Source organism: Silurus aristotelis (genome assembly GCF_946808225.1).
Source record: "Silurus aristotelis genome assembly, chromosome: 6".
NCBI classification, from domain to species: domain Eukaryota; kingdom Metazoa; phylum Chordata; class Actinopteri; order Siluriformes; family Siluridae; genus Silurus; species Silurus aristotelis.
Genome location: NC_139579.1, coordinates 29,746,623 through 29,774,612, shown reverse-complemented (window position 1 = coordinate 29,774,612; position 27,990 = coordinate 29,746,623). Strand labels below are relative to the sequence as shown.

Sequence of the window (27,990 nt, the reverse complement as noted above, 5' to 3'; positions counted from 1 at the left end):
CAGTTATAAAGGTCAGAGGCGTTTTTACACGCAAGCGTAATGTATCGCATCTTATAGTTTTGTCATCAAGCTGGAGTTAAAGAATTTACTGTTCATTTCGTGACGTTATTAACGGATTTCAGCTACAATTTTGTTCGAATTTTTGAATTATCGACGAACGTCATACGTAAATAGGCCTGAATGAGTCCTTCAGCAAATTGTATTGCTTTTATCTGTTTCTTCTTCATGTGTGTGTGTGTGTGTGTGTGTTACTGTCGTTAAATAATTATTAGGGAACACGCAACTGTGTACATAGAAACATTATTTTCATTAAAATATTTTCAGACTGATATCTACTGGCTTCTTGTGATTTAATTCCAACACCAGACTCTAAAGAGAGCCTTCCACATTAACCTCCACTCTTCTGGGGAGATGTTCCTCTAGATTTTGTGGAGATTTGTGCTCATTCAGCTACAAGTCTGTTAGTAAATTCAGGTACTGATGTAGGTGAGATGAGGAGGCCTGGGGTGCAGTCAGGAGTTTACACTAATCCCGTTGGTGTTCAATATTGTTGGAGCTCTAGCAGATTTTCAACTTCAACCCAGGAAACGCAGATCTTCATGGAGCTGGATTTGTGCACAGGGGCATTGTCATGCTGGAATGTATTTGGGTGTCCTAATTCAAGTGAAGTCACACTAACACACACCAGAGTTTAATTACTATATTATTATAATAATTCATTCATTTTTCTAAATTAAGAAACCACCATACTATATAGTTCTTTGTTGCAAATTGCTTATCGTTTAATATATTTCTCTTTTTTTTTTTTAAACATGCTCGTATATTGAATACACTGATCACGAGGAAACGGTGTTCGTTATGTCAAGATCAAGAGCATTTTGTTATGTCGAGAAAATTAAGTCGTGTTCACGAGAAAGCAAGAAGGAAAATAAATTATAAAGCATGACCCCTTAAAACTTCCGTAGGATTATTTAATGATATAATATCCAATCATTCAAAGCACATATTATACATTGTATTCGAAATAAAGAATTAATTTGTTTTAATATGGTACGAGAAATCAAGCTGTTGCTCATAGTGTTTAACTGATTACATGACATGGCGCATGAATACATTATTCAGTTGTTGTGATGCGGTCAAAGCGGTATCGAGAGCCACTCGGCCAATCAGATTTCAGAACAGAATATTATTTAGTAATTTGTAAATAGAATATTTATTTAAATGTTTTACTTTGCGATAAAATAATTGTTAAGTAAAACAAAAACGCGCCACTATAAATTTCGTCATCTTTTCTAGCAAACCGGAAGAACTCTGCGATGTCACCATGACAACGAGGACGCCGTCGGGCACCTGCTGCACTGCGGCACCGGAAGCGCGACAGGAGCAGGAGCGGCTGATCTGCTCAGAGAGGAGCGCGTCCGCGTGTTGTAGCGTTTACAATAAAATCTGTAAAATAAATATATGTAAATATTATGTGTTTCCTGCGTATGAATGACGCAATTGAATACCGTGAGTGATTTAATGCAACATCCGGGCTATAATAGCTAAGCTTTGTCTCATATATACATATATATACAAATACATACATATACATGTGCATCAATATGGAGTTGTTTCTGAATTAAAGCATCAAATCCAATCAAAGAGGACAATAATATGACCGTGGAGAGAAGAAACACCAAATAAAACGTAAGAAAAGCTTTATATTATTTCCAATGTGCTGTTTCTGTTGCATTATATCTTAAGAAAAAATATCAGTACAGGTTGCAGTATAATAGTATATCACAGTATATTGTATAATAGTCAAGTCAAGTCAAGTTTCTTTCTGTAGCTTCACAACAGACATTGTCTCAAAGCAGCTTTACAGAAATCAAGAGTTAAGGTGAACGGTGTGCATTTATCCCTGATGAGCAGCCGTGGTGACTGTGGCAAGGAAAAACTCCCTTAGATGTTATTAGGAAGAAACCTTGAGAGGAACCAGACTCAAAAGGGGAACCCATCCTCATTTGGGTGACGTCAAGAGTTTGATCATAAATCTTTCAACAATACAGAACACTGAAGAGTGAGAACTAACATGAGTACTGGAGTAGAAGATTATGAGTAAATGTTCTTTCTACAGTCTTTGGTATAAAAGTAGGAGCTACTGAGCTCAACATTTGTGATCATCACAGATTCAGCAACAGCTTCTCCATGCCAGAGCCTTTAAACACTCCCGGAGGTCCAATGTCAAAACTCCACACATGTAGTGGGATCCAATAAGAATATTTTTAGTTCTTCTGTGAAACAAATATCTATGTATTTTTTTTATTCATGTTTATTTATATAGCACTTTTCACACTGGACATTCTCCGAAAGCAGCTTTAAAGAATGTAAAAATGAACCCGTCCTCATTTGCGTGACACCAAGATTGTGATTATAAATCATTAAAACGTTACAAATACTGGAGAGTGAGAAAAATCCTGAGCACCGGAGTGTGTAATTATGATTAATGTCCTTATTACAGTCTTATTTTTGTAGCCAGAAGCTTCTGAGCAATAAAATAGCTCAACATCTGAGATCATTATAAATTCAACACTAACAGGTTTATGCTAGAGCTTTAAAATGTTTAATATTGGAGGAACAGCATATGTGGAATATTTTCTGGTTGTTCATCTTATCCTATTTAAAATGTAAGATATCTTCATTGTGTGTACAACTGTACAAATGTTATACGCAGTGTGTGTGTGTGTGTGTATATATATATATATATATATATATATATATATATATATATATATATATATATATATAATGTGTGTATAAGTATATGTATGTGTAGAGAGAGAGCTCTGATTTCAACTCTACTGAACACCTTTATGATTAATGTGAATGCTGGCTGCACCCCCGTTCTCCTCACCTCACCTACATCATTACCTGACTTTACTAACAGCCTTGTAGCTGATGAACACAAATCTCCACAAACACACTCGAAAATCTAGTGGAACATCTTCCCAGAAGAGTGAAGGGAATTATACGTGTTTGAAAACACTCTGCATAGCTTTTATACAGTTGTATGTACATATCTCATATTGTAAATGTATATTTTTTATTTCTCTACTTACATTGTGCCTAAAACACATCTGGTTCTAATTAAATTTTCTCGATCGATCTGTCTGTCTGTCTGTCTGTCTGTCTGTCTGTCTGTCTGTCTGTCTGTCTGTCTGTCTGTGTCTAGCTAGCTAGCTAGCTCTATTTATCTACAGTGGGGACACCTGTCCACAACATCAAACCGTCAGACTCCAAACTCCACTATGGCCAAGACCAAAGAGCTGTCAAAGGACACCAGAAACTAAATTGTAGACCTGCACCAGGCCGGGAAGACTGAATCTGCAATAGGTAAGCAGCTTGGTGTGAAGAAATAAACTCTGGGAGCAATTATTAGAAAATAGAAGACATACAAGACCACTGATAATCTCCCTCGATTTGGGGCTCCACGCAAGATCTCACCCCGTGGGGTCAAAATGATCACAAGAACGGTGAGCAAAAATAACAGAACCACACGGGGGGACCTAGTGAATGACCTGCAGAGAGCTGAGACCAAAGTAACAAAGGCTACCATCAGTAACACACTCTGCCACCAGGGACTCAAATCCAGCAGTGTCAGACGTGTCCCCCTGCTTAAGCCAGTACATGTCCGGACCCGTCTGAGGTTTGCTAGAGAGCATTTGGATGATCCAGAAGAGGATTGGGAGAATGTCATATGGTCAGATGAAACCAAAATAGATCCTCTTGGTAAAAACTCAACTTGTCGTGTTTGGAGGAGACAAGTTGCATAGTTTATTATTTATTATAGTTGCATCCAAAGAACACCATACCTACTGTGAAGCATGGGGGTGGACACATCATGCTTTGGGGCTGTTTTTCTGCAAAGGGACCAGGACGACTGATCCGTGTAAAGGAAAGAATGAATGGGGCCATGTATCATGAGATTTTGAGTAAAAACCTCCTTCCATCAGCAAGGGCATTGAAGATGAAACGTGGCTGGGTCTTTCAGCATGACAATGATCCCAAACACACCGCCCGAACAACGAAAGAGTGGCTTTGTAAGAAGCATTTCAAGGTCTTGGAGTGGCCTAGCCAGTCTCCAGATCTCAACCCCATAAAAAATCTTTGGAGGGAGTTGAAAATCCGTGTTGCCCAGCGACAGTCCCAAAACATCACTGCTCTAGAGGAGATCTGTATGGAAGAATAGACCAAACTACCAGCAAAAGTGTGTAAAAACCTTGTGGAGACTTACAGAAAACGTTTGATCTCAGTCATTGCCAACAAAGGGTATATAACAAAGTATTGAGATGAACTTTTCTTATTGACCAAATACTTATTTTCCACCATAGTTTGCAAATAAATTCTTTAAAAATCAGACAATGTGATTTTCTGGATTTTTTGTTTTCCTATTTTGTCTCTCATAGTTGAAGTGTAGCTATGATGACAATTACAGGCTTCTCTTATCTTTTTAAATGGGAGAACTTGCACAATTGGTGGCTGACTAAATACTTTTTTGCCTCTATCTATCTATCTATCTATCTATCTATCTATCTATCTATCTATCTATCTATCTATCTATCTATCTATCTATCTATCTATCTATCTATCTATAGTCTATCTATCTATCTATCTATCTATCTATCTATCTATCTATCTATCTATCTATCTATCTATCTATCTATCTATCTATCTATCTATCTATCTATCTATCAAAAAACAGATTTGTGAATAAAAATTGGATTAAGAAAATGAAACGTATCTAGTAGCAATATCTTTGCTATGACACTTGAAATTGAGCTCCAGCAAATCCCATTTCTCTGCATCCTCTACGAAATGTTTCTGCAGTTCGATCGGAGGCCACGTGTGGCAAACTCAGTAGACCGGACATGATTTGAAAGGCAAGCACTGATCTATATAAAGGCTGAAAATGCAGGGAGGAGCAAACACCAAGCCATGAGGTCAAAGGAACTGCCTGCAAAGCTCCGAGAATTGATTGTGTCAAAATCTGGGGAAGGCTACAAAATGTTGGCTGCACTGAATTTTCCTATAACACAGGACCTCCATAAATCTTAAGTGGAAAAAGTTTGGAGCCCAGAAGTCTTCAGAGAAAAAGCTAAATAATGTAATCATAGTATGATCTCCTGCTCACTTTTAACCCATGTTTTGGCTGATTTCTTACAAATATTTGCAGAACTAATTGTAAATTTGATCCTATAATCCGAAAGACTCATTTGATATTCATGCACATGTCTCTGTTCTGTTTTGTCCTTTTTTTTTTATGTGCTCTTCCCTCATGTTTTCTTATTTCCTTTCCTTAAAATATTGAATTTTCTTATCTCACATTTTCCTGTACTGTTTTGTTACAAAACAGTTGTTTTGTTTGCATTTACAAATGTAACAAATAGCAAAGTTGCCTTTATATATACAGGTAGACCCCCCCCGACTTACGACATAGATAGGGACTGAAAAAACGGTCGTAAGTCCATCAGGTCCTCTATGATGCGTTCCGACGCAGACGTAAAAAGGCACTGTAAACACATTGACACACAATATATAATGTGTGTGTAAATACATAAAGTGTGTGTATATGTAGCATGTGTAATTAATATGAAGTCAACAAAGTGGAAAAAAAAAAAGAATAATATGAGCTAAGAAACTTCAAAGGCAAAATCACAGACAGACGTGACAAAACAGACGACTCGATAAGACAGACTTAATACATAAATAAATAACTCAGACCCCTGGTAGAATAAATATGTTTGAAATTGTACTTTAAGATGTCTGCAAAATATATGACAAACATAAATAAATAAAAATCATGAATCCTGTATCCCAGGACAAGTTTAAGGATAATTTATGGATGGAAGGATAGATGGATGGATGGAATTGATTAATTAATTAATATCATAAATCCTGTATCACTGGCAGGTTAATGGATAATTTATGGTTGTATTATGATCGGTAGGTAGGTAGACAATCAGACATACAGAGAGACAATGAGATGAACTGTGTAGATGATAGTGTAAGCAGATGACGTGTGTAAAGTGTGTTGGTGGCGTTGTTTTTGAGTAAACTGTAATATTATGAATTCTGCATGTATTGATTTCCACTTGAACCATTTTCACTCTGTTGTTTTTCAGATCATGAATCGCCTCTGTAACATGAACAACAATTTCCCATATGATAACAGTCTCCTGGTGTTAGACATGGTTCTGCGGTCACTCTGGGGAACCACGCAGCCAATTAACTGGGAGAACGTCGCCCGCTTAGTTCCTGGTTTCACTCCTAAAGAGGTAATTAAGTAGCAAACGGTGGTCAGAATAGAAAACAGACAGGCCGTGTCATGGGGGTGGGAATGTAGGAAAAACTCACGGTGTGACAATTAGACCTTTTTCCAAACTACTATTTTCTTTACGAACACTTTCCAAGACTTGCCACTAAAATGTTTAATACACTAAGTTTGATCTATTTTTAATCTTAATTTACTCATTCACAAAACCGTTTTGCTTTCATTTGACATTTTTAGCAACTTTCAGAAATTATTGATTCCCTATTATAGTAACATCCTGGGGATCATCAGATTAGCGTATAAAATTTGACATCCTGACAAGTAGGTCATCATAGCAGAAGCAAAACAAAACATAAAAACAAAGGTATTATGTGGTCAGTCAGATTTGAGAGAATATAGACGGCTTAATCTACATAAAAATATGAATCAAAATGTTTATTAATAAAGTCTTAGTTTAATTACGTTCAGTTTAAACAGGCTCCTAGTTACTAGATTGGATTATAGGAGTGAATTCATGTTGTATTAATGTTATCCTATTATGTTATAAAATCTTGTGAGGCTGTTTGTAATGAAAGAAATAAAAATAATATGGTTAAAGGACTTGTAGTGAAATAGTGCAGTGCTAAATGACACTATAAATGAAAAGGGAACGGTTGATACAGGTACCTTCATTCATATTAATGCATAATTAGGCTTTTACATCTTTCAGAAAGCACAGATGTACTGTGATTAAGTCTTACCTACATGCTACAAATTCAAAAAGCAATCACACTCAACCTACTGTATAGGCTACTCTCTGCACTAACTCATATTAACCGGAAAAAGGGCAGTTTAGAGTCAACAACATTCTGTACCGTGTAAAAAATTCAAAAATTTACTGTCAAGCATGGAGCAGTATGATACCTGCCCCAATGGATCTCTATTAGCATTTGATGCAGTTCTTATTCCTGACCACCAGGTGCAATAATTACTCCATAAATGTTGAGCGGTGCCTTGAACGTGTTGTTTCATGACTGTGCAACATCTGGAATAGGGAGCAAATCACTGGACAGTGGTCTTATGTTGGACAAATGACTACATTTAGACACATTTTAGTCACTGGTCATTTTTAAATAGAGGTCATTAGTATTTTGACGTAATTTAAAATGTGAGTAAGGATTGTTTGATTAGATATGTTCTAAAAGGCTGTGGTAATCAATGGACGTTATTAACGTAATCGTTTGAGGATCAATAGCTGCTATTAAACAAACCAAAAGGTTACATACTACAGTATCGTTACAGATTTGTTTTTTTTTGTTTTTTTAGTGTGCACGCAGGTTTGATGAGCTAAAAAGCACTGGCAGTTTTCCCCTAGTAGACGAGCAGTGTAACGCTCTGACTGGAGCCAGTGGTTCTCCATCTGAACCGCTCTCTGCTTACATCCGATCCACATTATTGGACCTTACAGGGGAGACAGGGGAGTCAGGGGAACCACGGACCAACCAGAGCACACTTTCAGTGTCAGGTAAGGCAAAGGAATCCCCAATTAAATATTCAGATTAAAAAAATACAACTATTGCATATGGTCCTAAATTGTTTAACCTAAATCTTTATATAGAACACATGAAGGACAACTTATAATATATAACATATAATTGTCCTCTTCAGAGACACATGTAAAACCATTAACTTAAATTAAATTAACATTAATTTTAAAACCTGTATAATTCATTACTTGATGCAAAAGCTTCCAGGCTTCTATTTATTTTAATGTGTCAAGTGGGTCCCAAGTTTGTTTCAGTTATGTTAATGCTAACAGTTAGTATTTATAGCTTTGCATTATTATCATTAGCAGCATTGTAAAAGTAGCTCCAGCGCAAAACAAGACAAAAACAAAAAACTAGCAGGTCCTTGCTCATTTAATACAATAAAAGTAGGAAACATGGTTACTTCATCACAATATTCTTTCACCTCTTTCATGAGGTAACAACTTTAGAGTATTCGATAGGGTAAACCAAGCAAACTGAGCTAAGTCAGTGATGGTAATAAATACAGCAGAACTGGTATAGTAATGTTAAATTGGTAATAATTCACTGGGAATAATCCTAAAATCCCACTCATGTTCACCTGGGACCAATGCAAGCTATGTTACTAGGAGTTAACTAGATGACTAGCTGTAAGTGTTATTATTGTGCAGTTCCACGCAGGCAGAAAATCATAACAATGATCAGTAACGTGTCTGAGAGGTTTTCACGTGTGAAATTGTTGGGGTTTTTTTTTTCTAGGAATGAATGTGACCCCTGTTGTGCATGGAGCAAGTTTTGAGACTGAAAAGACAGCGAGCACAGATTACGAAGAGAAGAAAGACAGAGGAAAGAGGTAAAACTATACTGAAGATGTTCATTCATTCCATTGAATGTTAACTGCAGTTGGAGTTCAAGGAAGTCACAGCGATACTCTAAATTAGAAATATATATACATATAATGTATACATATAATATATATATATATATATATATATATATATATATATATATATATATATATATATATATATATATATATATATATATATATATACATACACATACACACACACACACACACACACACACATATATATATATACAGTGAGGAAAATAAGTATTTGAACACCCTGCTATTTTGCAAGTTCTCCCACTTAGAAATCATGGAGGGGTCTGAAATTGTCATCGTAGGTGCATGTCCACTGTGAGAGACATAATCTAAAAAAAAAAAATTCAGAAATCACAATGTATGATTTTTTTTTAACTATTTATTTGTATGATACAGCTGCAAATAAGTATTTGAACACCTGAGAAAGTCAATGTTAATATTTGGTACAGTAGCCTTTGTTTGCAATTACAGAGGTCAAACGTTTCCTGTAGTTTTTCACCAGGTTTGCACACACTGCAGGAGGGATTTTGGCCCACTCCTCCACACAGATCTTCTCTGGATCAGTCAGGTTTCTGGCCTGTCGCTGGGAAACACAGAGTTTGAGCTCCCTCCAAAGATTCTCTATTGGGTTTAGGTCTGGAGACTGGCTAGGCCACGCCAGAACCTTGATATGCTTCTTACAGAGCCACTCCTTGGTTATTCTGGCTGTGTGCTTCAGGTCATTGTCATGTTGGAAGACCCAGCCTCGACCCATCTTCAATGCTCTAACTGAGGGAAGGAGGTTGTTCCCCAAAATCTCACAATACATGGCCCCGGTCATCCTCTCCTTAATACAGTGCAGTCACCCTGTCCCATGTGCAGAAAAACACCCCCAAAGCATGATGCTACCACCCCCATGCTTCACAGTAGGGATGGTGTTCTTGGGATGGTACTCATCATTCTTCTTCCTCCAAACACGTTTAGTGGAATTATGACCCAAAAGTTCTATTTTGGTCTCATCTGACCACATGACTTTCTCCCATGACTCCTCTGGATCATCCAAATGGTCATTAGCAAACTTAAGACGTGCCTGGACATGTGCTGGTTTAAGCAGGGAAATCTTCCGTGCCATGCATGATTTCAAACCATGACGTCTTAGTGTATTACCAACAGTAACCTTGGAAACGGTGGTCCCAGCTCTTTTCAGGTCATTGACCAGCTCCACCCGTGTAGTTCTGGGCTGATTTCTCACCCTCCTTAGGATCATTGAGACCCCACGAGGTGAGATCTTGCATGGAGCCCCAGTCCGAGGGAGATTGACAGTCATGTTTAGCTTCTTCCATTTTCTAATGATTGCTCCAACAGTGGACCTTTTTTCACCAAGCTGCTTGGCAATTTCCCCGTAGCCCTTTCCAGCCTTGTGGAGGTGACCTCAAAATGACCTCAAACAGGTGCATCTAATTTAGGATAATAAATGTAGTGGAGGTGGACATTTTAAAGGCGGACTAACAGGTCTTTGAGGGTCAGAATTCTAGCTGATAGACAGGTGTTCAAATACTTATTTGCAGCTGTATCATACAAATAAATAGTTTAAAAATCATATATTGTGATTTCTGGATTTATTTTTTTTAGATAATGTCTCTCACAGTGGACATGCACCTACGATGACAATTTCAGACCCCTCCATGATTTCTAAGTGGAAGAACTTGCAAAATAGCAGGGTGTTCAATACTTATTTTCCTCACTGTATATATATATATATATATATATATATATATATATATATATATATATATATATATATATATATATATATATATATATATATATTAACCTGTGATTGCAACTTAATCTCACATTATTATCTGTTCTAAATGTACCTTAAATCTATAATTTTCCAGTTTTTAATAGTCTAATCAATGTGGGCATGGATAAATGGGAATGCTTTATGCAAATTTATGTTTATTATAAGTGTAATCAAACTCAACATAGAGCATGAAGACAAAATATTCTTGTAAAATTTTCAAAAAAAGTCATTATTTTGTTTTAAATTACATAAATCATCAGGACAACAAACGGAACCAACACAACCAAGCTTGTTTCCACGTGGACAGGATTGAAGGATGTGTGCATCATGGCGGATTTTGGTGCTTGATTTGAGACTTGGCCCATCAGTAAAACAAATGTTTAGTGATTAAAAATTATTTTTCTGTGGGTTTTTTTATATTTATTATCCGGGTAAAGAAGGGAAATCATGAATAAATGTGTGTTGCGTTGAAGGTTTTAATTTCGCCTCTTTCATATTTATTTAATTACTAAAAAAAAAAAAAAAAAAGGTCACAGAAATGCAGGCTGCATTAATCATGTGTTAATAAAAAAAAATAATAATAATAATAAAATATAGACACAAGAGGAATTTAATGCGCTGGAGGAAAAAACATTAAAATAAGAAATATGACCAAAAAACCTCCACAAATACTGTAAATATCACCAACAGCTTCAGTATTAATAGAGATGCCACAGATGCATAATTCACACAGATTTTCTTCTTTCTCATTCTCCAATAATATAATATACAGTACATTACAATATAATATACATTACTATTCCTTTCAATACATGTAATTTAATCACACAGGATCTAGATCACATTCTAGATCTGTATATAAAATAACTAACAATTTAACCAGTATTTTTATATGTCCAGTCAGTTTTGCACTGCAAAAGAAATTACAGCTTGTCAATGCTGGCAAATGAACCTGGTATGAATAGGGTAGACAATGGCTAGGTGTGTGCTACACCATTGGGGTTTTTTTGGTACACTTAGCGGTTGAAATTTTATCTTTTAAATTACAGTTTTTCATTAGAATGATATGAATATTAAATGTCAAGAACCTATTTTCACAAATTACATAATGCATCTTTAACTGCTGCTCTTGGTTTCCTTATCTCAGCCCTATCATGGTGATCCACGTGTGCGATGAAGCAAAGAACCTGAAGCAGGATTTTGAGTGTCCGCGTGACCTGTTGATCAGAGAAATGCGCTACTTCGCAGAGTACCTCTCCATGGACGCCCAGCGCTGGGAGGAGGTGGACATCTCGGTGCACTGCGACGTCGAGATCTTCGACTGGCTCATGAACTACGTCAAAAGAAACTCCTCAGAAGATCAACCAGGGAAACATGTGGACAAGCCAACTCTGGGTGAGATATGTACCGAGCCTCATAACAGTGTTTTTTGGTGTATAAAAGTTTAAAAGCCAGATTTGGGTGTTTTGTGAGTGTTTGGTGTGTGTGGTTTTGAACGATGACCTTTTCTTTCATGTGTGGTGTGTGGAGTGATGGTGGACAAAGGAGTTGTGTTGTTGGTTGTGATGTGCTCGTTTGGTTATGGGGTGTCGTGTTTGGTGTTTGGTTTCAGAGCCCAGCAACGTCATCTCTATCCTGATCTCATCCGAGTTCTTGAAGATGGATGCTTTAGTAAGTGTGGTTAATTTAGTCGCCGTGTGTGTGTGTGTGTGTGTGTGTGTGTGTGTGTGTGTGTGTGTGTGTGTGTGTGTGTGTGTGTGTGTGTGTGTGTGTGTGTGTGCACTTAAAACCTCAATCAAAGATTGCTAACATGTCAGTTTGTTCAGTAAACACAAGAGGAGACAAAGTTCCTCAAAAACCGACCTAGAACTCACTGCTATGTTTAATATTGAAAGTAAGAGCATCTCCACACTTAAAATACGAAGAGAAGTCAACAGCCATGTAGCCTTAGGACAACCACTTATCAATAAAGCTCATTGGTGGAAAAAGAGTCAAGTCAAGTTTATTTCTATTGCGCTTTATACAATAGACGTCTCAAAGCTGTTTTACAGAATTTAACAGTTAAGGTGAATGGTGTGTATTTATCCCTGATGAGCAGCCGTGGTGACTGTGGCAAGGAAAAACTCCCTTAGATGTTATGAGGCAGAAACCTTGAGAGGAACCAGACTCAAAAGGGAAACCCATCCTCATAAGGGTGACACTAAGAGTGTGGTTATAAATTTTTTAAACAATGCAGAACACCGGAGAGTGAGAACTAACATGAGCTCCGGAGTGTGTGATTATAAGTAATGTCCTTTCTACAGTCTTATACAGTCAGTTGACGTTATGGAACCAGGAGCCACTGAGAAGCTCAACATTTGAGATCATCATAGATCCAACACCAGCTTCTCCAGCCTTTAAACACTCAGAGGTCCAATGTCCAAACTCTACATAAAGTGGAATCCAAAAGAGGTTCTGTTTGCTAGAGATCATAAAGATTGGACTCTGGACCAATGGAAATGGGTCATGGGGTCTAATGAGTCCACATTTACCCTGTTCCAAAGTGATTTGTGCATCAAAAAGCAGAGATAAGCCGATGAAGAGATTCACCCATCATCGGTTCCTATCGTAAAAGCCTGTGGGGGCAGTGTTGTGATCTGGGGTTGCTTAGGTACATCAGGGGTTAGCAATGTTATGTGACCCAAAAAAAAGAGTTCAGCTGACTACTTGAATGACCAGGTTTTTCCATTAGTAGATTTTTTTTTCTTTCCTGAGGGAATTACCAGTATACAAGTATATAAAACACTAAATATGGTATCTTTTCTGGTATCTTCTACAATGACAATTCTAGGATTGATCAGGCTTAAATTGTGAGAGTGCTTCCATGAGCATTAGTCGTTTTTTTTTTTTTTCTCCAGAATCCAGACCTTAACCCCATTGAGAATTTTTGGAATGTGCTGGAGAATACTACACAGCGGTCCAGTCCTCCCATCTTAAATACAATCTTGCCGAGAAACGAATGCACTCTAATAAACATTTTGACATTACATAGGCTTATTGAAACGGCGTGCTGTAATCGAAGCAAAAGGCCAATTCCAATTGAATGTTAGTGTGTGGGATTTTTTTTTTTGGCCAGGCAGTGTAGATAGATGTTTTAGGAAAATTTGGTAAGATTTTAAAATAAAAACAAAAACATTTTTTCAAATCTTTTTTTTTTTTTTTTTTGTATTAGGAATTGCTTTTGAAATTGCTATTAGCTTAGCTATGCAAATTCTTAACAGATGACAATGTGGTGACATTACCATTATTTCCCACAGATCCTGTAAATTAGTTCATTTCCCTGCAGCTTAGCTAAAATCAGTTGGTGGAAACATTTCGTTTTTGTGTTTCCATTGGTTGGGCTACAAATATGACAAATCTAATCGAGATCCCAAAATCCTACTCATGCTTACCTGATGTTTACAAAGGCAAGCTAGTTTACTAGCTGTTGACTGGCTGGCTAGCTATGTGCTAGCATTTATATAGAGTATATGTACACACTACAGTGATGGCTAAAGCAGGTAAAAGAATGAAACTACTGCTCAGATACATAGATGAGTTACCAATGCAGGTATACAGACATCCAGATCAGTCTGAGTTTCTTATTGCAGATACCCACTGTAGCCTGTTGCTCTTTTATATTGGCTTTGAGACCCTACTGTGCCTTGCTGCTACAAAATGTAAACGTATAGCACTATTTTAAGGCTATTTTAATAGTTTGTACACAAATTAATAATTATATTGTAGATTTCTTTGGTTTCAAATGACTAAGTACCTCATACAACCTAATAATCAGCTGGTATTTATCTATTGAAGAAAAACAACAGGAAACGGTTCCCGATTGAGGTTTTAAGATTCAGTACATTATTAGCAATAGTTATGTGAGGATGCTTTAGTAGGTGTATTTCAGTCTTGTAGGCGTAGCGCTGGGTGTCTGCGTGGTGTATTCAACATGCTGCATGACCTGTGATATACAAATAATCATATCAAGCAAAATAAAGTTCACGTGGTCCCAGATTAGTGACGGGTTTCATTCGTTTTGAACGAGTCGTCTTAAAGAGTGATCTGTTCATTTTCTGCTGGACGTGTATGAGCAAAGCATCGCAAAATCTTGGGTTATGCACAGGAAACAGAATTGAGTAGTTTATCTCGAGTCCTCTGGTCCTCTAGGGTTTTAGATTTATACCGATTGGCCAGGCAGAGGGATCGAGCTGGGAAGGATGTGCTGCAAGTTAGAGCAGTAAAGGATGGAAATGGAAATGTGTTGACTAGTGAGGAGAGTGTGTTGAGAAGGTGGAGGGAGTATTTTGAGCAGCTGATGAATGAGGAAAACCAGAGAGAGAGAAGTTTGGATGATGTGGAGCTGGTGAAGCAGGATGTAGATAGGATTAGTAAGGAGGAAGTGAGAGCAGCGATTAAAAGGATGAAGAATGGAAAGTCGGTTGGACCAGATGACATACCGGTAGAAGCGTGGAGATGTTTAGGAGAGATGGCAGTGGAGTTTTTAACCAGGATTTTGGAAGGTGAGAAGATGCCTGAGGAATGGAGAAGTGTGCTGGTACCGATCTTTAAGCATAAGGGAGATGTGCAGACCTGCAGTAACTACAGGGGAATTAAGTTGATCAGTCACACCATGAAGATATGGGAAAGAGTAGTGGAAGCCAGGCTGAGAGAAGAGGTGACCATCTGTGAGCAACAGTATGGTTTCATGCCGAGGAAGAGCACCACAGATGCCTTATTTGCTTTGAGGATGTTGATGGAGAAGTATAGAGAAGGACAGTGTGACGGCAGTGAAGTGTGCAGTAGGTACGACAGACTGGTTCAGGGTGAAGGTTGGTCTGCATCAAGGATCGGCCCTAAGCCCTTTTCTGTTTGCAGTGGTGATGGACAGGTTGACGGATGAGGTCAGACAGGGGTCTCCCTGGACTATGATGTTTGCGGATGATATTGTGATTTGTGGTGAGAGTAGGGAGCAGGTTGAGAAGAGCCTGGAGAGCTGGAGATATGCGCTGGAGAGAAGGGGAATGAAAGTCAGTAGGAGTAAGACAGAGTACATGTGTCTGAATGAGAGGGAGGGCAGTGGAGTGGTGCGGTTGCAGGGAGAAGAGCTGGAGAAGGTGGAGGAGTTCAGGTACCTGGGGTCAACAGTGCAAAGTAATGGAGAGTGTGTTAGAGAAGTAAATAAAAGAGTGCAGGCAGGGTGGAGTGGTCAGAGAAGAGTGACAGGAGTGATTTCTGATAGAAGAATATCTGCAAGAATGAAAGGGAAAGTTTATAGGACTGTGGTGAGACCTGAGATGTTGTATGGATTAGAGACAGTGGCATTGAGTAAAAGACAGGAGGCGGAGCTGGAGGTAGCAGAGCTGAAGATGTTAAGGTTTTCGTTGGGAGTGACGAGGATGGAAAAGATTAGAAATTAGTTTATTAGAGGGACAGCGCATGTAGGATGTTTTGGTGACAAGGTGAGGGAGGCGAGATTGAGATGGTTTGGACATGTGCAGAGAAGGGACATTAATTATATTGGCAGAAGAATGCTGAGGATGGAGCCACCAGGTAGGAGGAAAAGAGGAAGACCAAGGAGGAGGTTCATGGATGTGGTGAGGGAAGACACGCAGGTAGTTGGTGTAAAAGAGGCAGATGTAAAGGACAGGGTGGTATGGAGACGGATGATCCGCTGTGGCGCCCCCTAATGGGAGCAGCCGAAAGAAGAAGAAGAAGAAGAAGAAGAAGAAGAAGAAGAAGAAGAAGATCTCGAGTCCTCTGGTCTGAGTCGTTCCTTTTTTCTGACTCCCATCGACGCTACACAATGTAATAGATCAGGGTTTTTTTGGTCTTGACATTATTGTTACAATAATTATAGAAGTCACGTGATAAAAGAACTAACGACACGGACCAGAAGATTCGAGGGGTGAGCTATTCATTCTGTTTAGCATTTTAAAATTTTTTATACACATTTCCAAATTTTACCGTAATAATTGAAACTATAGTCAAAGTTGGTTTGAGATGGTTTGGACACGTGCAGAGGAGGGACATGGGGTATATCGGTAGGAGAATGCTCAGGATGGAGTCACCAGGAAGGAGGAAAAGAGGAAGACCAAGGAGGAGGATTATGGATGTGGTGAGGGAAGACATGCAGGTAGTTGGTTTGAAAGAGGCAGATGTAGAGGACAGGGGGCGTATGGAAACAGATGATCTGCTGTGGCGACCCCTAATGGGAGAAGCCAAAAGAAGAAGAAGATGATAGTCAAAGTTGGTGTATGTAGATGTTTTAGGGGGATCTGCTTATTGAAAATTTAACATTTTATTTTACTTCTGATCAAAGTAATGAAAGAAACTAAATTATTATAAAAAAAAAAAAAAATATATATATATATATATATATATATATATATATATATATATATATATATATATATATATATATATTGTTTATTTTGATGAACAAGACTTAAAGAACCAAGTCGCTAAAATTATCTTCCAGTCTCAGATCCACGACCAAGCGTTCTAATCTCATGTGAAGGTGAAGAACAAGTTCAGGCCCCAATCAATCGTCCTCTCAAATAAATTGCACCACTTGAAGAGTTTTTATCTGTTAAAAAATAATGCAGTTTTTAAAAGAAATGAGCCCCAACCCAAGGTGTGCACTCATTTAGTAGCAAAAAGGTGAAAACTACCACCAATTAGAAAATGGTTTGGTTTTGGGATGTTGTTATCTGATAGAAAGACAGAATCACTACTTATTGTCTGAAAGGAGGATTCAGTTAATCTCCAGCTGTATTTAAAAATATTAATAAACTATAACAAAATCCCTTTATTAAATAAATGTATTTAATAATGATTTATCTGATGGTTTTCTGGAAATGAAGAAAGGTGAAGGTTGAATACTGTGTCTGCAGGTGGAGGAGTGCATTCAGTACTGTCACGAACACATGAGCGCCATCGTCGCCACGCCGTGCAACATGAGCTGCATCAACAGCAACCTGGCCTCACGCATCGCCCTGCTGTTTACGCACAACCAGGCAGATGACATCAAGGACAAAAAGGACAAGTTTAAGAGGTCATCCTTTTTCTTTTTTTTTTTTTTCTTTTTTTTTTTTTATGAAATGTGCATAAATCAGATAAGAAGACAAACATGGTCCTTTTCTATGCTGTGATATGCATCTTTCAGTAAAGTGTTCCAGAAGAAGATTGAAAAGCTGTTTGATCCAGGTTTTGAAAGTCATGATTCCCCAGGAAATGCTGCTACGCTGTACAGGTCAGAGAGAAATGTTCAACCTCCCTGTAGTCCTCAAAGGCTTTTGAACACCTTATATTTTTGGGTCAAATGCATTAATGATGCTGCACTGCGGGGTCACATTGTGGGGATATATTTTGAATCTTCTCTCTTTCTTCCTATTGTCTTTCCACTAAGGTGTGGTCTTTGCCTTAAGCTTCTCACCAAAGACACAGAAAGGAAGGTCTCCTGCGTTCCGGGTAAAATCAACATCGACCATCGTGGGGATATCGTCTACACACACAGCAGGTACAAAACGCTTCTTCTACATTTTATTCTTCTTTTTTTTTTGAGCTTCAATAAGTAAAAATGACCAGTGTGGACTGGTTTGTTTACTGATGTTGTTTGTGTTCCCTCAGACAAAAGAACTGGGACGTCCATGAGTATCTAAACAGCTTATATGAAGAGCTGAAATCGTGGGTGATGGTTTACTGGAGGATCTGGGGTGCCATTAATTATCTCACCTGCTCATGCTGTAAACAGGTAACTGTATTTACTAGGGATGGTAAGATTCACAGATACCGATACATTTCTATATAATTATTCGTAGATGTGCGATTCTTTTATTATTTGAAAAGTGACCAAAGATTTGTGACCAATATTTGATATGTAAATTGATTTTCTCCTCACTAAACTGTTTCGCAAGCACATTCTCACAATGACAATTTACCCTTTTAATTAATAAATGTATTTTATGTATTTTCAGCAAATCTTTGCCATCTGACGTACTTTTGTGTGCTGTTTATTTAGTTCCCAGTTTTTGATCCTGATTTAAAAAAAATATATTATTATTATATTATATTAAATAGAAATAATGTTGAAAATGATGTATCACAATACAAGTGTATTATAAAGCAAAAAAACAAGAGTTTACCGGTGTTGACTGTCCACAATAATTATAACTTTAATTAAAGTTTTGTGGGCGGAGCTTACAGGCTTATAAAAAAAATAAAAAATTTGAATCGTATTCAAGCCCACCCATATATCTATTAGAGACGTTTTTCCCCCAATTCTTACCTAACGCATCTTTAACAAGCTGTAATTGCACTATCCATGTTTCCCTAGTATACAAATATATATTTTAGGTCATAATGTAGACATTCCTCTGCTGCAGGTTTTCCTCTGCTGTGATCTGGCCCAGTGCAGGTATCATCCTGAGGCTGTGGTTTACCCAGGCATGGGCGCCAGTCGTAGTGAGCATGGTGCCGGGATCTACCCCTGCTGCAAGCAGAGAGCTTTACGCTTTGACCCAGTCGCTATGCCAACGGTGAGATTGAAGCACATACAAATGTGTAACCAAGTTTATGATTAGCTAAAATACACTACCTTTCCCAGGTTAAGCTTGAACAGAAGCTGACATTCACAGTTAGCGAGAACCAGACCACCGTTTAAACTGTAATGATCGTGTCTACATTACATTTACATTCACATTTGCGGCGTTTAGCAGAGGCCCTTATCCAGAGCGACGTACAAAAGTGCTTTGAGTCTCTAGTAATAAATAAATCTACACTGGTACGCAAGATTACAAACTTAATATAAATATAACTCTTGAATTCTACAAACTTGGAAAGTGTGCTTATGTATAGTAGAATAATATATAAATAGAACTATATATATATATATATATATATTTTTATTTTTTTTTTTGGTTCGATATATGCAATATCTAAATTTCTGTAAGCACTGCAATCCCTTTGTGTGTGTGTGTGTGTGTGTGTGTGTGTGTGTGCGCGCGCGCGCCTCAGGGTTGTAAGATGAGGGACCACACGGTTACTGTGGCAGAACCTGGGGACTGCGAGGGCAACGTGAGCTCTGTGCAGACTCGAGTACTGAATGACCTGCTTCTCCACAGAGACGCTGTGTGCATGAGCTCCCCAACAGCACCAGACAGGTCTGAAGGATGTTCAGCTTCCAGATGCTGTTTATTTTTGTGAGCAATATTACGAATTATGATTCAGATTTTTACCTTTCTGTTTGTGCTGCGCTGCATCCGTCTCGCAGTTCTGCTGAGTCGGCAAAACAGAGCGAGCAAGCGCCCGAATGCGACATCACGCTGGACCACGCAGACCTTAACGTTCTTAGAGCCAGAGAAGTCACCGCTGTGAGTCTCCTGCTTTGTTCAATTGTCATAATCATAATCAGTTATCGCCAATGATGTAATACAATGTACACACGGATGAGAATGGGTTCTTCCTCATACCATCTCAGGAATAATTTTTTCCTTTTTCAGTCACCACTGCCTCAATCATTAGGGATAAACTAAATTATAAGAAACTAATGGGCACTAAACTACTCATTCTTTAATGCACCTTTAAAAATACACCCTTTAAAATCCTTAAATACACCTTTTTTGAAAAAAAGCTGCTTTGAGACCACGTCCATTTTCCATTGCTACAAATAAAAAAAGAATTGAATTGAATCAAAACGAAACGAATCGAATCAAATTGAATGTATATACGTGATGTTCATCCAGTTTTGCCTTCTTTCTTGTCTGTGGAAGTTTTAATATTGCAGAAAAGACCAGACTCTTCTTCTGTTCTATGGTTCTTGTTTGGTTGATCCTGTCGAAAAATCCTAGTATTCAAGCCTTCAACCTTAGGGTGTACCTCAAATGTGGAAATTACTCCATCTCACGAATCAATTTCAGACTGTTGTTCAATCAATCCTATGTTTAGGATTAGCTAAACTCATCTCTCTTTTCTCTAATCTGTTCCAGTTTTCACTGTTGAAGAACTGGAGTCTCCAACTCGTAAGCACACACACTCACACTCGGTGTATCCACTCTCATTATCACCCAGTCCGTAGTAAATGTGTTGAAAAGTAAATCCTTGAGGTATTTATCTGTCTTTAATGTTGTATAGAGACAACATCCTTTATTGTCTGAGGACGAGGACTACACTACAGGTTCAGAGGTCACAGAGGATGAAGTCGGGGATGAAGATGACACATCAAAGAAGCAAGGTGGGATGAGGTTGTAGTTAAAGATTTTAACTAGTTGGCACTGGAGCATTTAGCAGCCCAAATTTGGTCAAATTTGGAGACGCCCCAAACTAGGGCTCTTGGTGAACTTTGATTTGGACCTCCATGCCATATAAAAAAGGACCAGCTTTATGTGTCTCATTAGAGGATGAGACATAATTAAAAGATAGAGGATAATCTTCATCATCATCATGGACTATTGAGCGTAGCCTGTTCAGTCCCCTTTTTCTTTTTTTTTTTCGGAAATAAACAATTTTTTTCAAAGAAATAATTTTTCACTTTTTTATGCGCACATAAGGATTCAATTTCCGCCACAGAAAAAAAGTTTGCCTAATTCCGACTTTGTTTCTCGCAATTCTGGTTTTATTTCTCGTAATTCCGACCTCATTTTTCACAATTAAGACTTTATTCTTTGCAATTATTGCTCGCAATTATTGTTCACAATTCCTATTTTATTACTCACAATTATTTCTCGCAATTCTGACCCGACTTTTTTTTCCTTGCAGTTATTTTTCGCAGTTTCAACCTCATTCCTTTCAATTTTGACTTAATTTCTCGTAATTATTTCTTGCAATTCTGACCTGATTTTATTCTTTACAATTCTGACTTTATTTCTCGCAACAACCAAGAGGTAGCTTGAGCAATCAACTCTGCTGCCGCTTTAATGTTACAATGCAACGTGTGTACATACCAGTGGCAGACAGGAGCAAAGGCTACAGTGACTACGTCTGTTCTGTCCAGTGATGTATTTTAATATTTCCAATTTTGTGCGTCAGTGGTGCATTGAAACTTGCAACGATTTGAATTGCTAGAAATAAAGCAGAATTTCGAGAAAACTGTGAACAAAATTGAAAAAAATAAAAAGAAACCGTTTTACTAGCGCCATCTAGAGGTTATCCTTTCAACAACCTACTGCTTTACTGTTATACACTTAATTATTATTTTTAATATTTATAAGTATGCTAAGTTTTGTGGTGCCTATAAAGTTAAAGAAAAGACTACGAACATTGTGGTCTGGGGCCTATTTATTTATTTATTTATTTATTTATTTATTTATTAGTGTTTTTTTCTTAGAGTTTGCAGGCATGAAATACTTTCCTGTTTACCCTTCAGATTCATTTACAGTTGTTGTTGTTTTGTTATATTAGCTGTAAAAAAGCTAAGGAAACCAGGCAAGCCTTTAAAAAGACAAGTGTCCTCACCGAGCATACTGCACAAAGAGCGAGCCGGAGGAGAGAAGGTACGTTAAGGACGTTCAGTATTATTATTATTTTTTCTACAGTTATATCTCCAGCGATCTCTACCTCACAGCGTCATTCGTCTTTTTTTTACAGAGCACTTCGAAGGACTCGACCCCGTTCACGTATGTCTTATCAGTCACGTTAATACGATTCCAAAATTTACTAAACTCAATTTATCCAAAAAAAAAATGTGTTTAAATCATGCGATGCCAACAAATTGTTCCTTTTTTCTATATCTTTGTTTCTTCTTGTCTCTCTGGTTTCCCAGCGTGAGCATACAAAAGAGTAAATGGGACAGCACTCGCTCGATGAGGTTTAACCAGGATGCCCAGAGAGAGGAAGGTCTCTGCTCTCCCTCATCAATATACGTTTATCCTTTAATCCGCTCAGCCATGTTTTTCCTTCATTATCACTAATCTGTATGTTTTCCTGTGGTGTGGAGAAGTGAAGAGAAAAGATGCTAGATATTGTATTTAAGAAGTTCTTCAGCAGATGCGTTCACGTTTGCAGCACGCGCCGGACGCCACAATGTAGTTGTTGAGTTCATTGAGTTGGATTAGAGAAGCACTCTGCAAAATATAACTCCAGTAAAAGTGCTTTCTTCAAACGTTCATTTGAGTAAAAGTACAAAAGTATTTGCCTTTAAATGTACTTTAGTGTCCAAAGTGTTACGATTTATTGTGGCGATAATGATCCTATTAGCATTTCTGTCACTTCGCTTAATCAACTCATAAGTTTATGTGAAAAGACTCTAATGTTCCTTTTAGCACATGATTTTATTATTAATATTAATGAGTCACACAATGATTGATATCTATTACAATGATCAAGATGAGTCAAAAAATAAGGTCGCGGGTGTCGAGGCGCCTCGAGTCAGGAGTTCATCATTCATTCCTCTCAAAATGTTCTGCTTGCTGTTGAACTGATACTGAACTGTTTGTTGGTGATAACACCAAGGATACACCAAGCACCAATCATTTACATTTACATTTGCGGCATTTAACAGACGCCCTTATCCGGAGCGACGTACAAAAGTGCTTTGAGTCTCTAGTAATAAATAAATCTACACTGGTACACAAGATAACAAACCTAATATAAATATAACTCGAATTTTACAAACTTGGAAAGTGCTAATTTCAGTGTTTCAGGAAGAGGTAGGTCTTTAACGTCGCTGGAAGCTAGTCAGGGACTCTGCTGTACGGACATCTAGGGGAAGTTCATTTCACCACCTCGGTGCCAGAACAGAGAAGAGCCTTGAAGTGTACTTACCTCTCATTCTGAGAGAAGGAGGTACCAGTCGAGCAGTGCTGGAGGATCTCAGACGATATAATCACTGATGACTTGCTAAAGAGGACCGATTTTGCTAAATGTATTTGAGTAAAAAGAGATATTTGACTTTAAAATGTAGTGAAGTTAAAGTCTCCCTAAATGGAAATACTTCAGTAAAGTACAGATACGTGAAAAAGCTACTTAAGCACAGTAACAAATTACATTTACTTTGTTACTGTAAACCACAAATCCACAGTGATTACATTTATGATCACAGACTGAGCAGCTAAGGAGCAGTGGTTCTGGGATTTGAACATCTTATAGTTACCACTGCTAGAACTGTGCAACGTAAGAACTAGAAAGATCATAATTATGTTGAGTGATGTAAATGAGCGATAAAGATCTATAACAAAGAGCTCGACACTGAGAATCCTTTACGGTTGATTAATGATTGAAACTTCTGTCATCTTCAGTTTTAGCCACATTTTAATTTTAATACAAGGGCAAGTGATTTCATTTCTCTCTCTTTTTTTTCTCAGATTTGAATGACAATATCAGTATAATAATAATAATAAATATTGACAAAATTGCAAGATGACAGTGTAGGACAAAAGTACGAATGTATAACAGGTGCAATAATTCAAAATAAAAATTCAGTCGATTAAACTCAATCTCTTTCCTTTTCTCTTTCTTTCTCTGCAGACCAAAGGAGAATGGTGGAGATTATTGACCATCTCACTAAGATGCGCTTCGGTGACTTGGAACAGAGCAAGTCAAGGGACACCAAGGAGGTAAAGCAGAACTGTGTTGATTGTAAAACATGTGAAAGTCGAATACACACTGTCAGAAAGTGTCAAGAGAAAGAAGATCTTGCATAAACGTGTGTGTGTGTGTGGGTATGTGGCTGTATCCTCAGCATGCAGGAGGTATCTACGTCAGGTTGGAGGCGCAATTCAAAAGCTCCACTCAGCTGAGTAACAGACAGAACACCTCGGAAAAAACACCCCGGTATGACGCACACTCGCATGCCGCTTGTACAGATCTTTTTATATATATATTTTTTTATAGGGAATAAAACCTTTGCTCCGATAGAAATGATTTTTCTTTTAATTAGAAACAATAATACATCATAATAAACCTATGATTTAAATTAGAATGGATATTAAAAAGTGTCAGAGCAGCTGTTTCTTGAAAACAAATCAACGCTTGCGGACCAATCAGAGTTATTAATCACACAATGATTCGGTGTATGTTTAGCTACAAGGGCGTTAAAAAGTAAAGGAGTGGACGTCTAGGGTGCAGTCAGCGTTCCAGTTCATCCTAAAGAACCACAAATGGATGGAAATGTCATGTGTCCCAATACTTTTGTCCATATAGTGTGTATACAGTATAAAATGGGCTGGGAACCTTTTTTTCGCCAAAAAGACTATAAAAAAAAAATACAGGTTTTCAATAACAAAACCTTTTATGTCCACGTACAAGCTTTTTTTTTTTTTTTTTTTTTTAAAGCTATTTAAAATAAACAAACATTTTACTATTATAAAAAATAATATTAATAAATAACTTTTAAATAAATAACTTTTTTACTTGCATGTGCATGAGCGAAAAATGTTTTGTGTTTTAAAGAGTATTTGGGGGAAAATATTAATATTTTTACTATTATTAAGAAAATAACATTTCTATACCAACTTTATTTCGGCCCAAAAACAAGTCAAAATAAATAACTAAAATATGCAGCAACACAAGTTAAGTGCGTGTGAAGATTAAAGAACAGAGCTTAAACTGGGGCCTTCAAAACAATATTTCCATTGTTTTTAAACCTCTGGCTTTGCATTGTCGTGCTAATAGCTTTGTAGTCTGGTTAATAATCAGAATCGGAATCAGAATCGGGAATTTGGTTCCAGCTGTTAGTGACTCTCAAAGTACAGACATAAATAAAAACTATACATTCAGCTTGGACTATACAAGAGAAAACAGACTAAACAAGACAATACAGACAATGTGAGACCATATAGACGAGTATGAGTATTAAATAGGGATACAGATTACATGACAGATGTACATAAAGTGTGAGTGCATGGTAGTGCAAATAACAGTATTGTGCATCAGGTATGATAAAGAGTTTACTATAGAACTTTGTACAATATACAGTACAGACCAAAAGTTTGGACACGCCTTCTCATTCAAGGAGTTTTCTTTATTTTCATGACTATGAAAATTGTAGATTCACACTGAAGGCATCAAAACTATGAATGAACACATGTGGAATTATATATGGAATTATATACATAACAAAAAAGTGTGAAACAACTGAAAAATGTCATATTGTAGGTTCTTCAAAGTAGCCACCTTTTGCTTTGATTACTGCTTTGCACACTCTTGGCATTCTCTTGATGAGCTTCAAGAGGTAGTCACCTGAAATGGTCTTCCAACAGTCTTGAAGGAGTTTCCCGAGAGATGCTTGGCAATTGTTGGCCCTTTTGCCTTCACTCTGCGGTCCAGCTCACCCCTAAACCATCTCGATTGGGTTCAGGTCCGGTGACTGTGGAGGCCAGGTCATCTGGCGCAGCACCCCATCACTCTCCTTCTTGGTCAAATAGCCCTTGATGCCTTCAGTGTGACTCTACAATTTTCATAGTCATGAAAATAAAAAAAACTCTTTGAATGAGAAGGTGTGTCCAAACTCTTGGTCTGTACTGTATATCAGCCATAGTGTGTGTAACATATACAGATAATGTGATGACTGACAGTTCTGTGCAGTACTTTTAGATATGAAGCAGGGAATATAATTATGGTCAGTTGTTAATGAAGCTGATTGCTTGGGGAAAGAAACTGTTCCTGTGTCTGGCAGTTGGTGAGCTAAGTTCTGTAGCTGGGTGCGAAGGGTCAGCAGTGATAAGTGGTAAAAAAGTGGTCAGGTTAAATTTCATGCAAACGTTCAAAATCTCATCTATCAGATTTCAAAATGTCTCTTAATGTTTAATTTTTAAAAAAGGAAATACGTTCTGTGGAAACCAGACAGAGCAGAGCACCAGAGCTTTCAATAAAAGCATGTTTTTGTCCAATTGTTTTGAAACTTTCGATGTTTCTCAAAATATTTATTTTCCCCATCACCACTCGTGGTTACCCTAGGAAATGATTTGCCGTTTTAAATACTATATTTTACAGTATACTATAAAATATAATACCAGCTGAAGAGTCAGTATGCTCAAATATGCAGTTTTTCCTAAAAATGTCCTTAATTACTTTTTTTTTCTATTACGTTCTTTTCTATTTAAAATTATTTGGTTCACGGACACATCTGCAGGATTTGTAGTAGGGATGTGCATCTCCGTAATTTAGGCCGATGCGATTCACATCGTAATGCATAGACAACGATACGATACATTACAGATACATATGAAGCAGCTACTGATGCGATTCGATTCACCCATATTACAATTCGGCGCAATTCAATTTTTATTTGATTCAACACCGTGCGATTCCATGCAATACGATTCATTGGAAACAAACACGATGCCATGCAATTTAATATGGTACGGATCGTTCGCTTTTATTTCTGTGGTTCAGACAGAGAGCAAATTATCCATTTACTTAAGTGCCTTCTAACTTTTAACGCATGGCCTTTTCACAAACACGCCTTTGTAGGGCAAAAAAAAGAGATTAAATAAACCCAGACCTTTTTTTTCCTGTTGTGTTACAGCTCTACAACAGGACGTTACAGCTCTACCTCTGCCATGTTAATCTGTATTCTATGTGACTCTCAGGACACGCCTCGGCCTCCGTATAGTGTTGCAATGCCTCATTTTCACGTAGCAGCAGCGGTGCTGAGAGAACGCGCTTGAGAAACAGTTCAGCGAAGAGAAATCGATCTCAAAAATGTTTCATTTTTAAATATGTTAAAAACTATGCATCCCGATACAAATACAAACTTGTATTCGTAAGCAAAAAAAAATAGTCTATGCAGCACATAAACTTTTATTCTGATGCGAATCGCTGAATATTACCAACCCTAAACTGTACACATCTTTACAATCCACAGCATGGAAAATTTCCATTAGATTATTATGTATTAGGTTAGGCATTGTGTATCCCTACTTTTCTCCCTCTCTCTGTTTCAGATCTATTCGTAACTCATCTTTGGTCTTTCTTTAGGGCGAAGATACGCAGTGGTCAGACCAGACCAACGTGAAAGAAAAAGCAGTAGAGACAGATTTACTGATGACTGTGTAAGAAATGAGACTTTAATGATATGTTAAAAAAAAAAAAAAAAAAAAGTCCTTTCAGTGATCTTTCCTACAGCCTGCAGCTGTCCTTTTATCCAACCCTTTTGAGACAGTCGGGAGGTCTGCAGTGGCGTAACGGAGGCCAGTAAAATCATTAGTTCAGCAGAAGTTGATGAAAAATGCATTGGAAATTAATAGCATCGCAGAAGCTTTCAGAATCTTTGCCCTTTCCTTTACATATTCTGCTTCGTGGCAGCATTTTTCATTCCTCTTTCATTTTGTCAGATTGAATTCCTGTCTGTATCATCCTGTAACCCGTTATATACAGTGCACTGATGCTCATGTTCCTCATGTTCTAATCTCAGGTGAACAAAACCCGGCCAGTCCTGCTATAGTGAGCTGCACTTTTACCATCATAAACAACCACAATAAATCAAGCTTGAGAGGATTTAGATATCCTGTACAATAAAACGTGAAAGCTTGAACTCTAA

The 27,990-nt window shown here is 37.6% G+C and overlaps 1 protein-coding gene across 5 annotated transcripts; it reads left to right on the top strand.

Annotated features, from left to right (window-relative positions):
- The first annotated feature begins 1,324 nt into the window (after window positions 1-1,324).
- sanbr (SANT and BTB domain regulator of CSR) lies at window positions 1,325-27,990 on the top strand. 5 transcript variants are annotated; one of them, XM_083544648.1, is made up of 22 exons: window positions 1,325-1,509; window positions 1,628-1,689; window positions 6,165-6,317; window positions 7,619-7,817; window positions 8,578-8,671; window positions 11,641-11,888; window positions 12,106-12,164; window positions 17,408-17,568; window positions 17,680-17,766; window positions 17,923-18,033; window positions 18,144-18,267; window positions 18,899-19,051; window positions 19,530-19,675; window positions 19,786-19,885; window positions 20,501-20,533; window positions 20,646-20,745; window positions 21,912-22,003; window positions 22,098-22,126; window positions 22,273-22,346; window positions 23,976-24,064; window positions 24,190-24,281; window positions 27,429-27,990. In XM_083544648.1, the coding sequence occupies exons 3-22, from the start codon at window positions 6,168-6,170 to the stop codon at window positions 27,463-27,465; spliced, it is 2,178 nt and encodes a 725-aa protein (XP_083400774.1). In that variant the 5' UTR covers window positions 1,325-1,509; window positions 1,628-1,689; window positions 6,165-6,167; the 3' UTR covers window positions 27,466-27,990. The 5 variants fall into 5 exon arrangements, 4 of the variants coding, with proteins under 4 accessions (XP_083400774.1, XP_083400773.1, XP_083400776.1 ...); XM_083544647.1 differs by having other exon boundaries at window positions 1,345-1,689; window positions 27,429-27,502; window positions 27,865-27,990; XM_083544649.1 differs by lacking the exons at window positions 1,325-1,509; window positions 1,628-1,689 and adding an exon at window positions 5,497-5,582 and having other exon boundaries at window positions 6,055-6,317.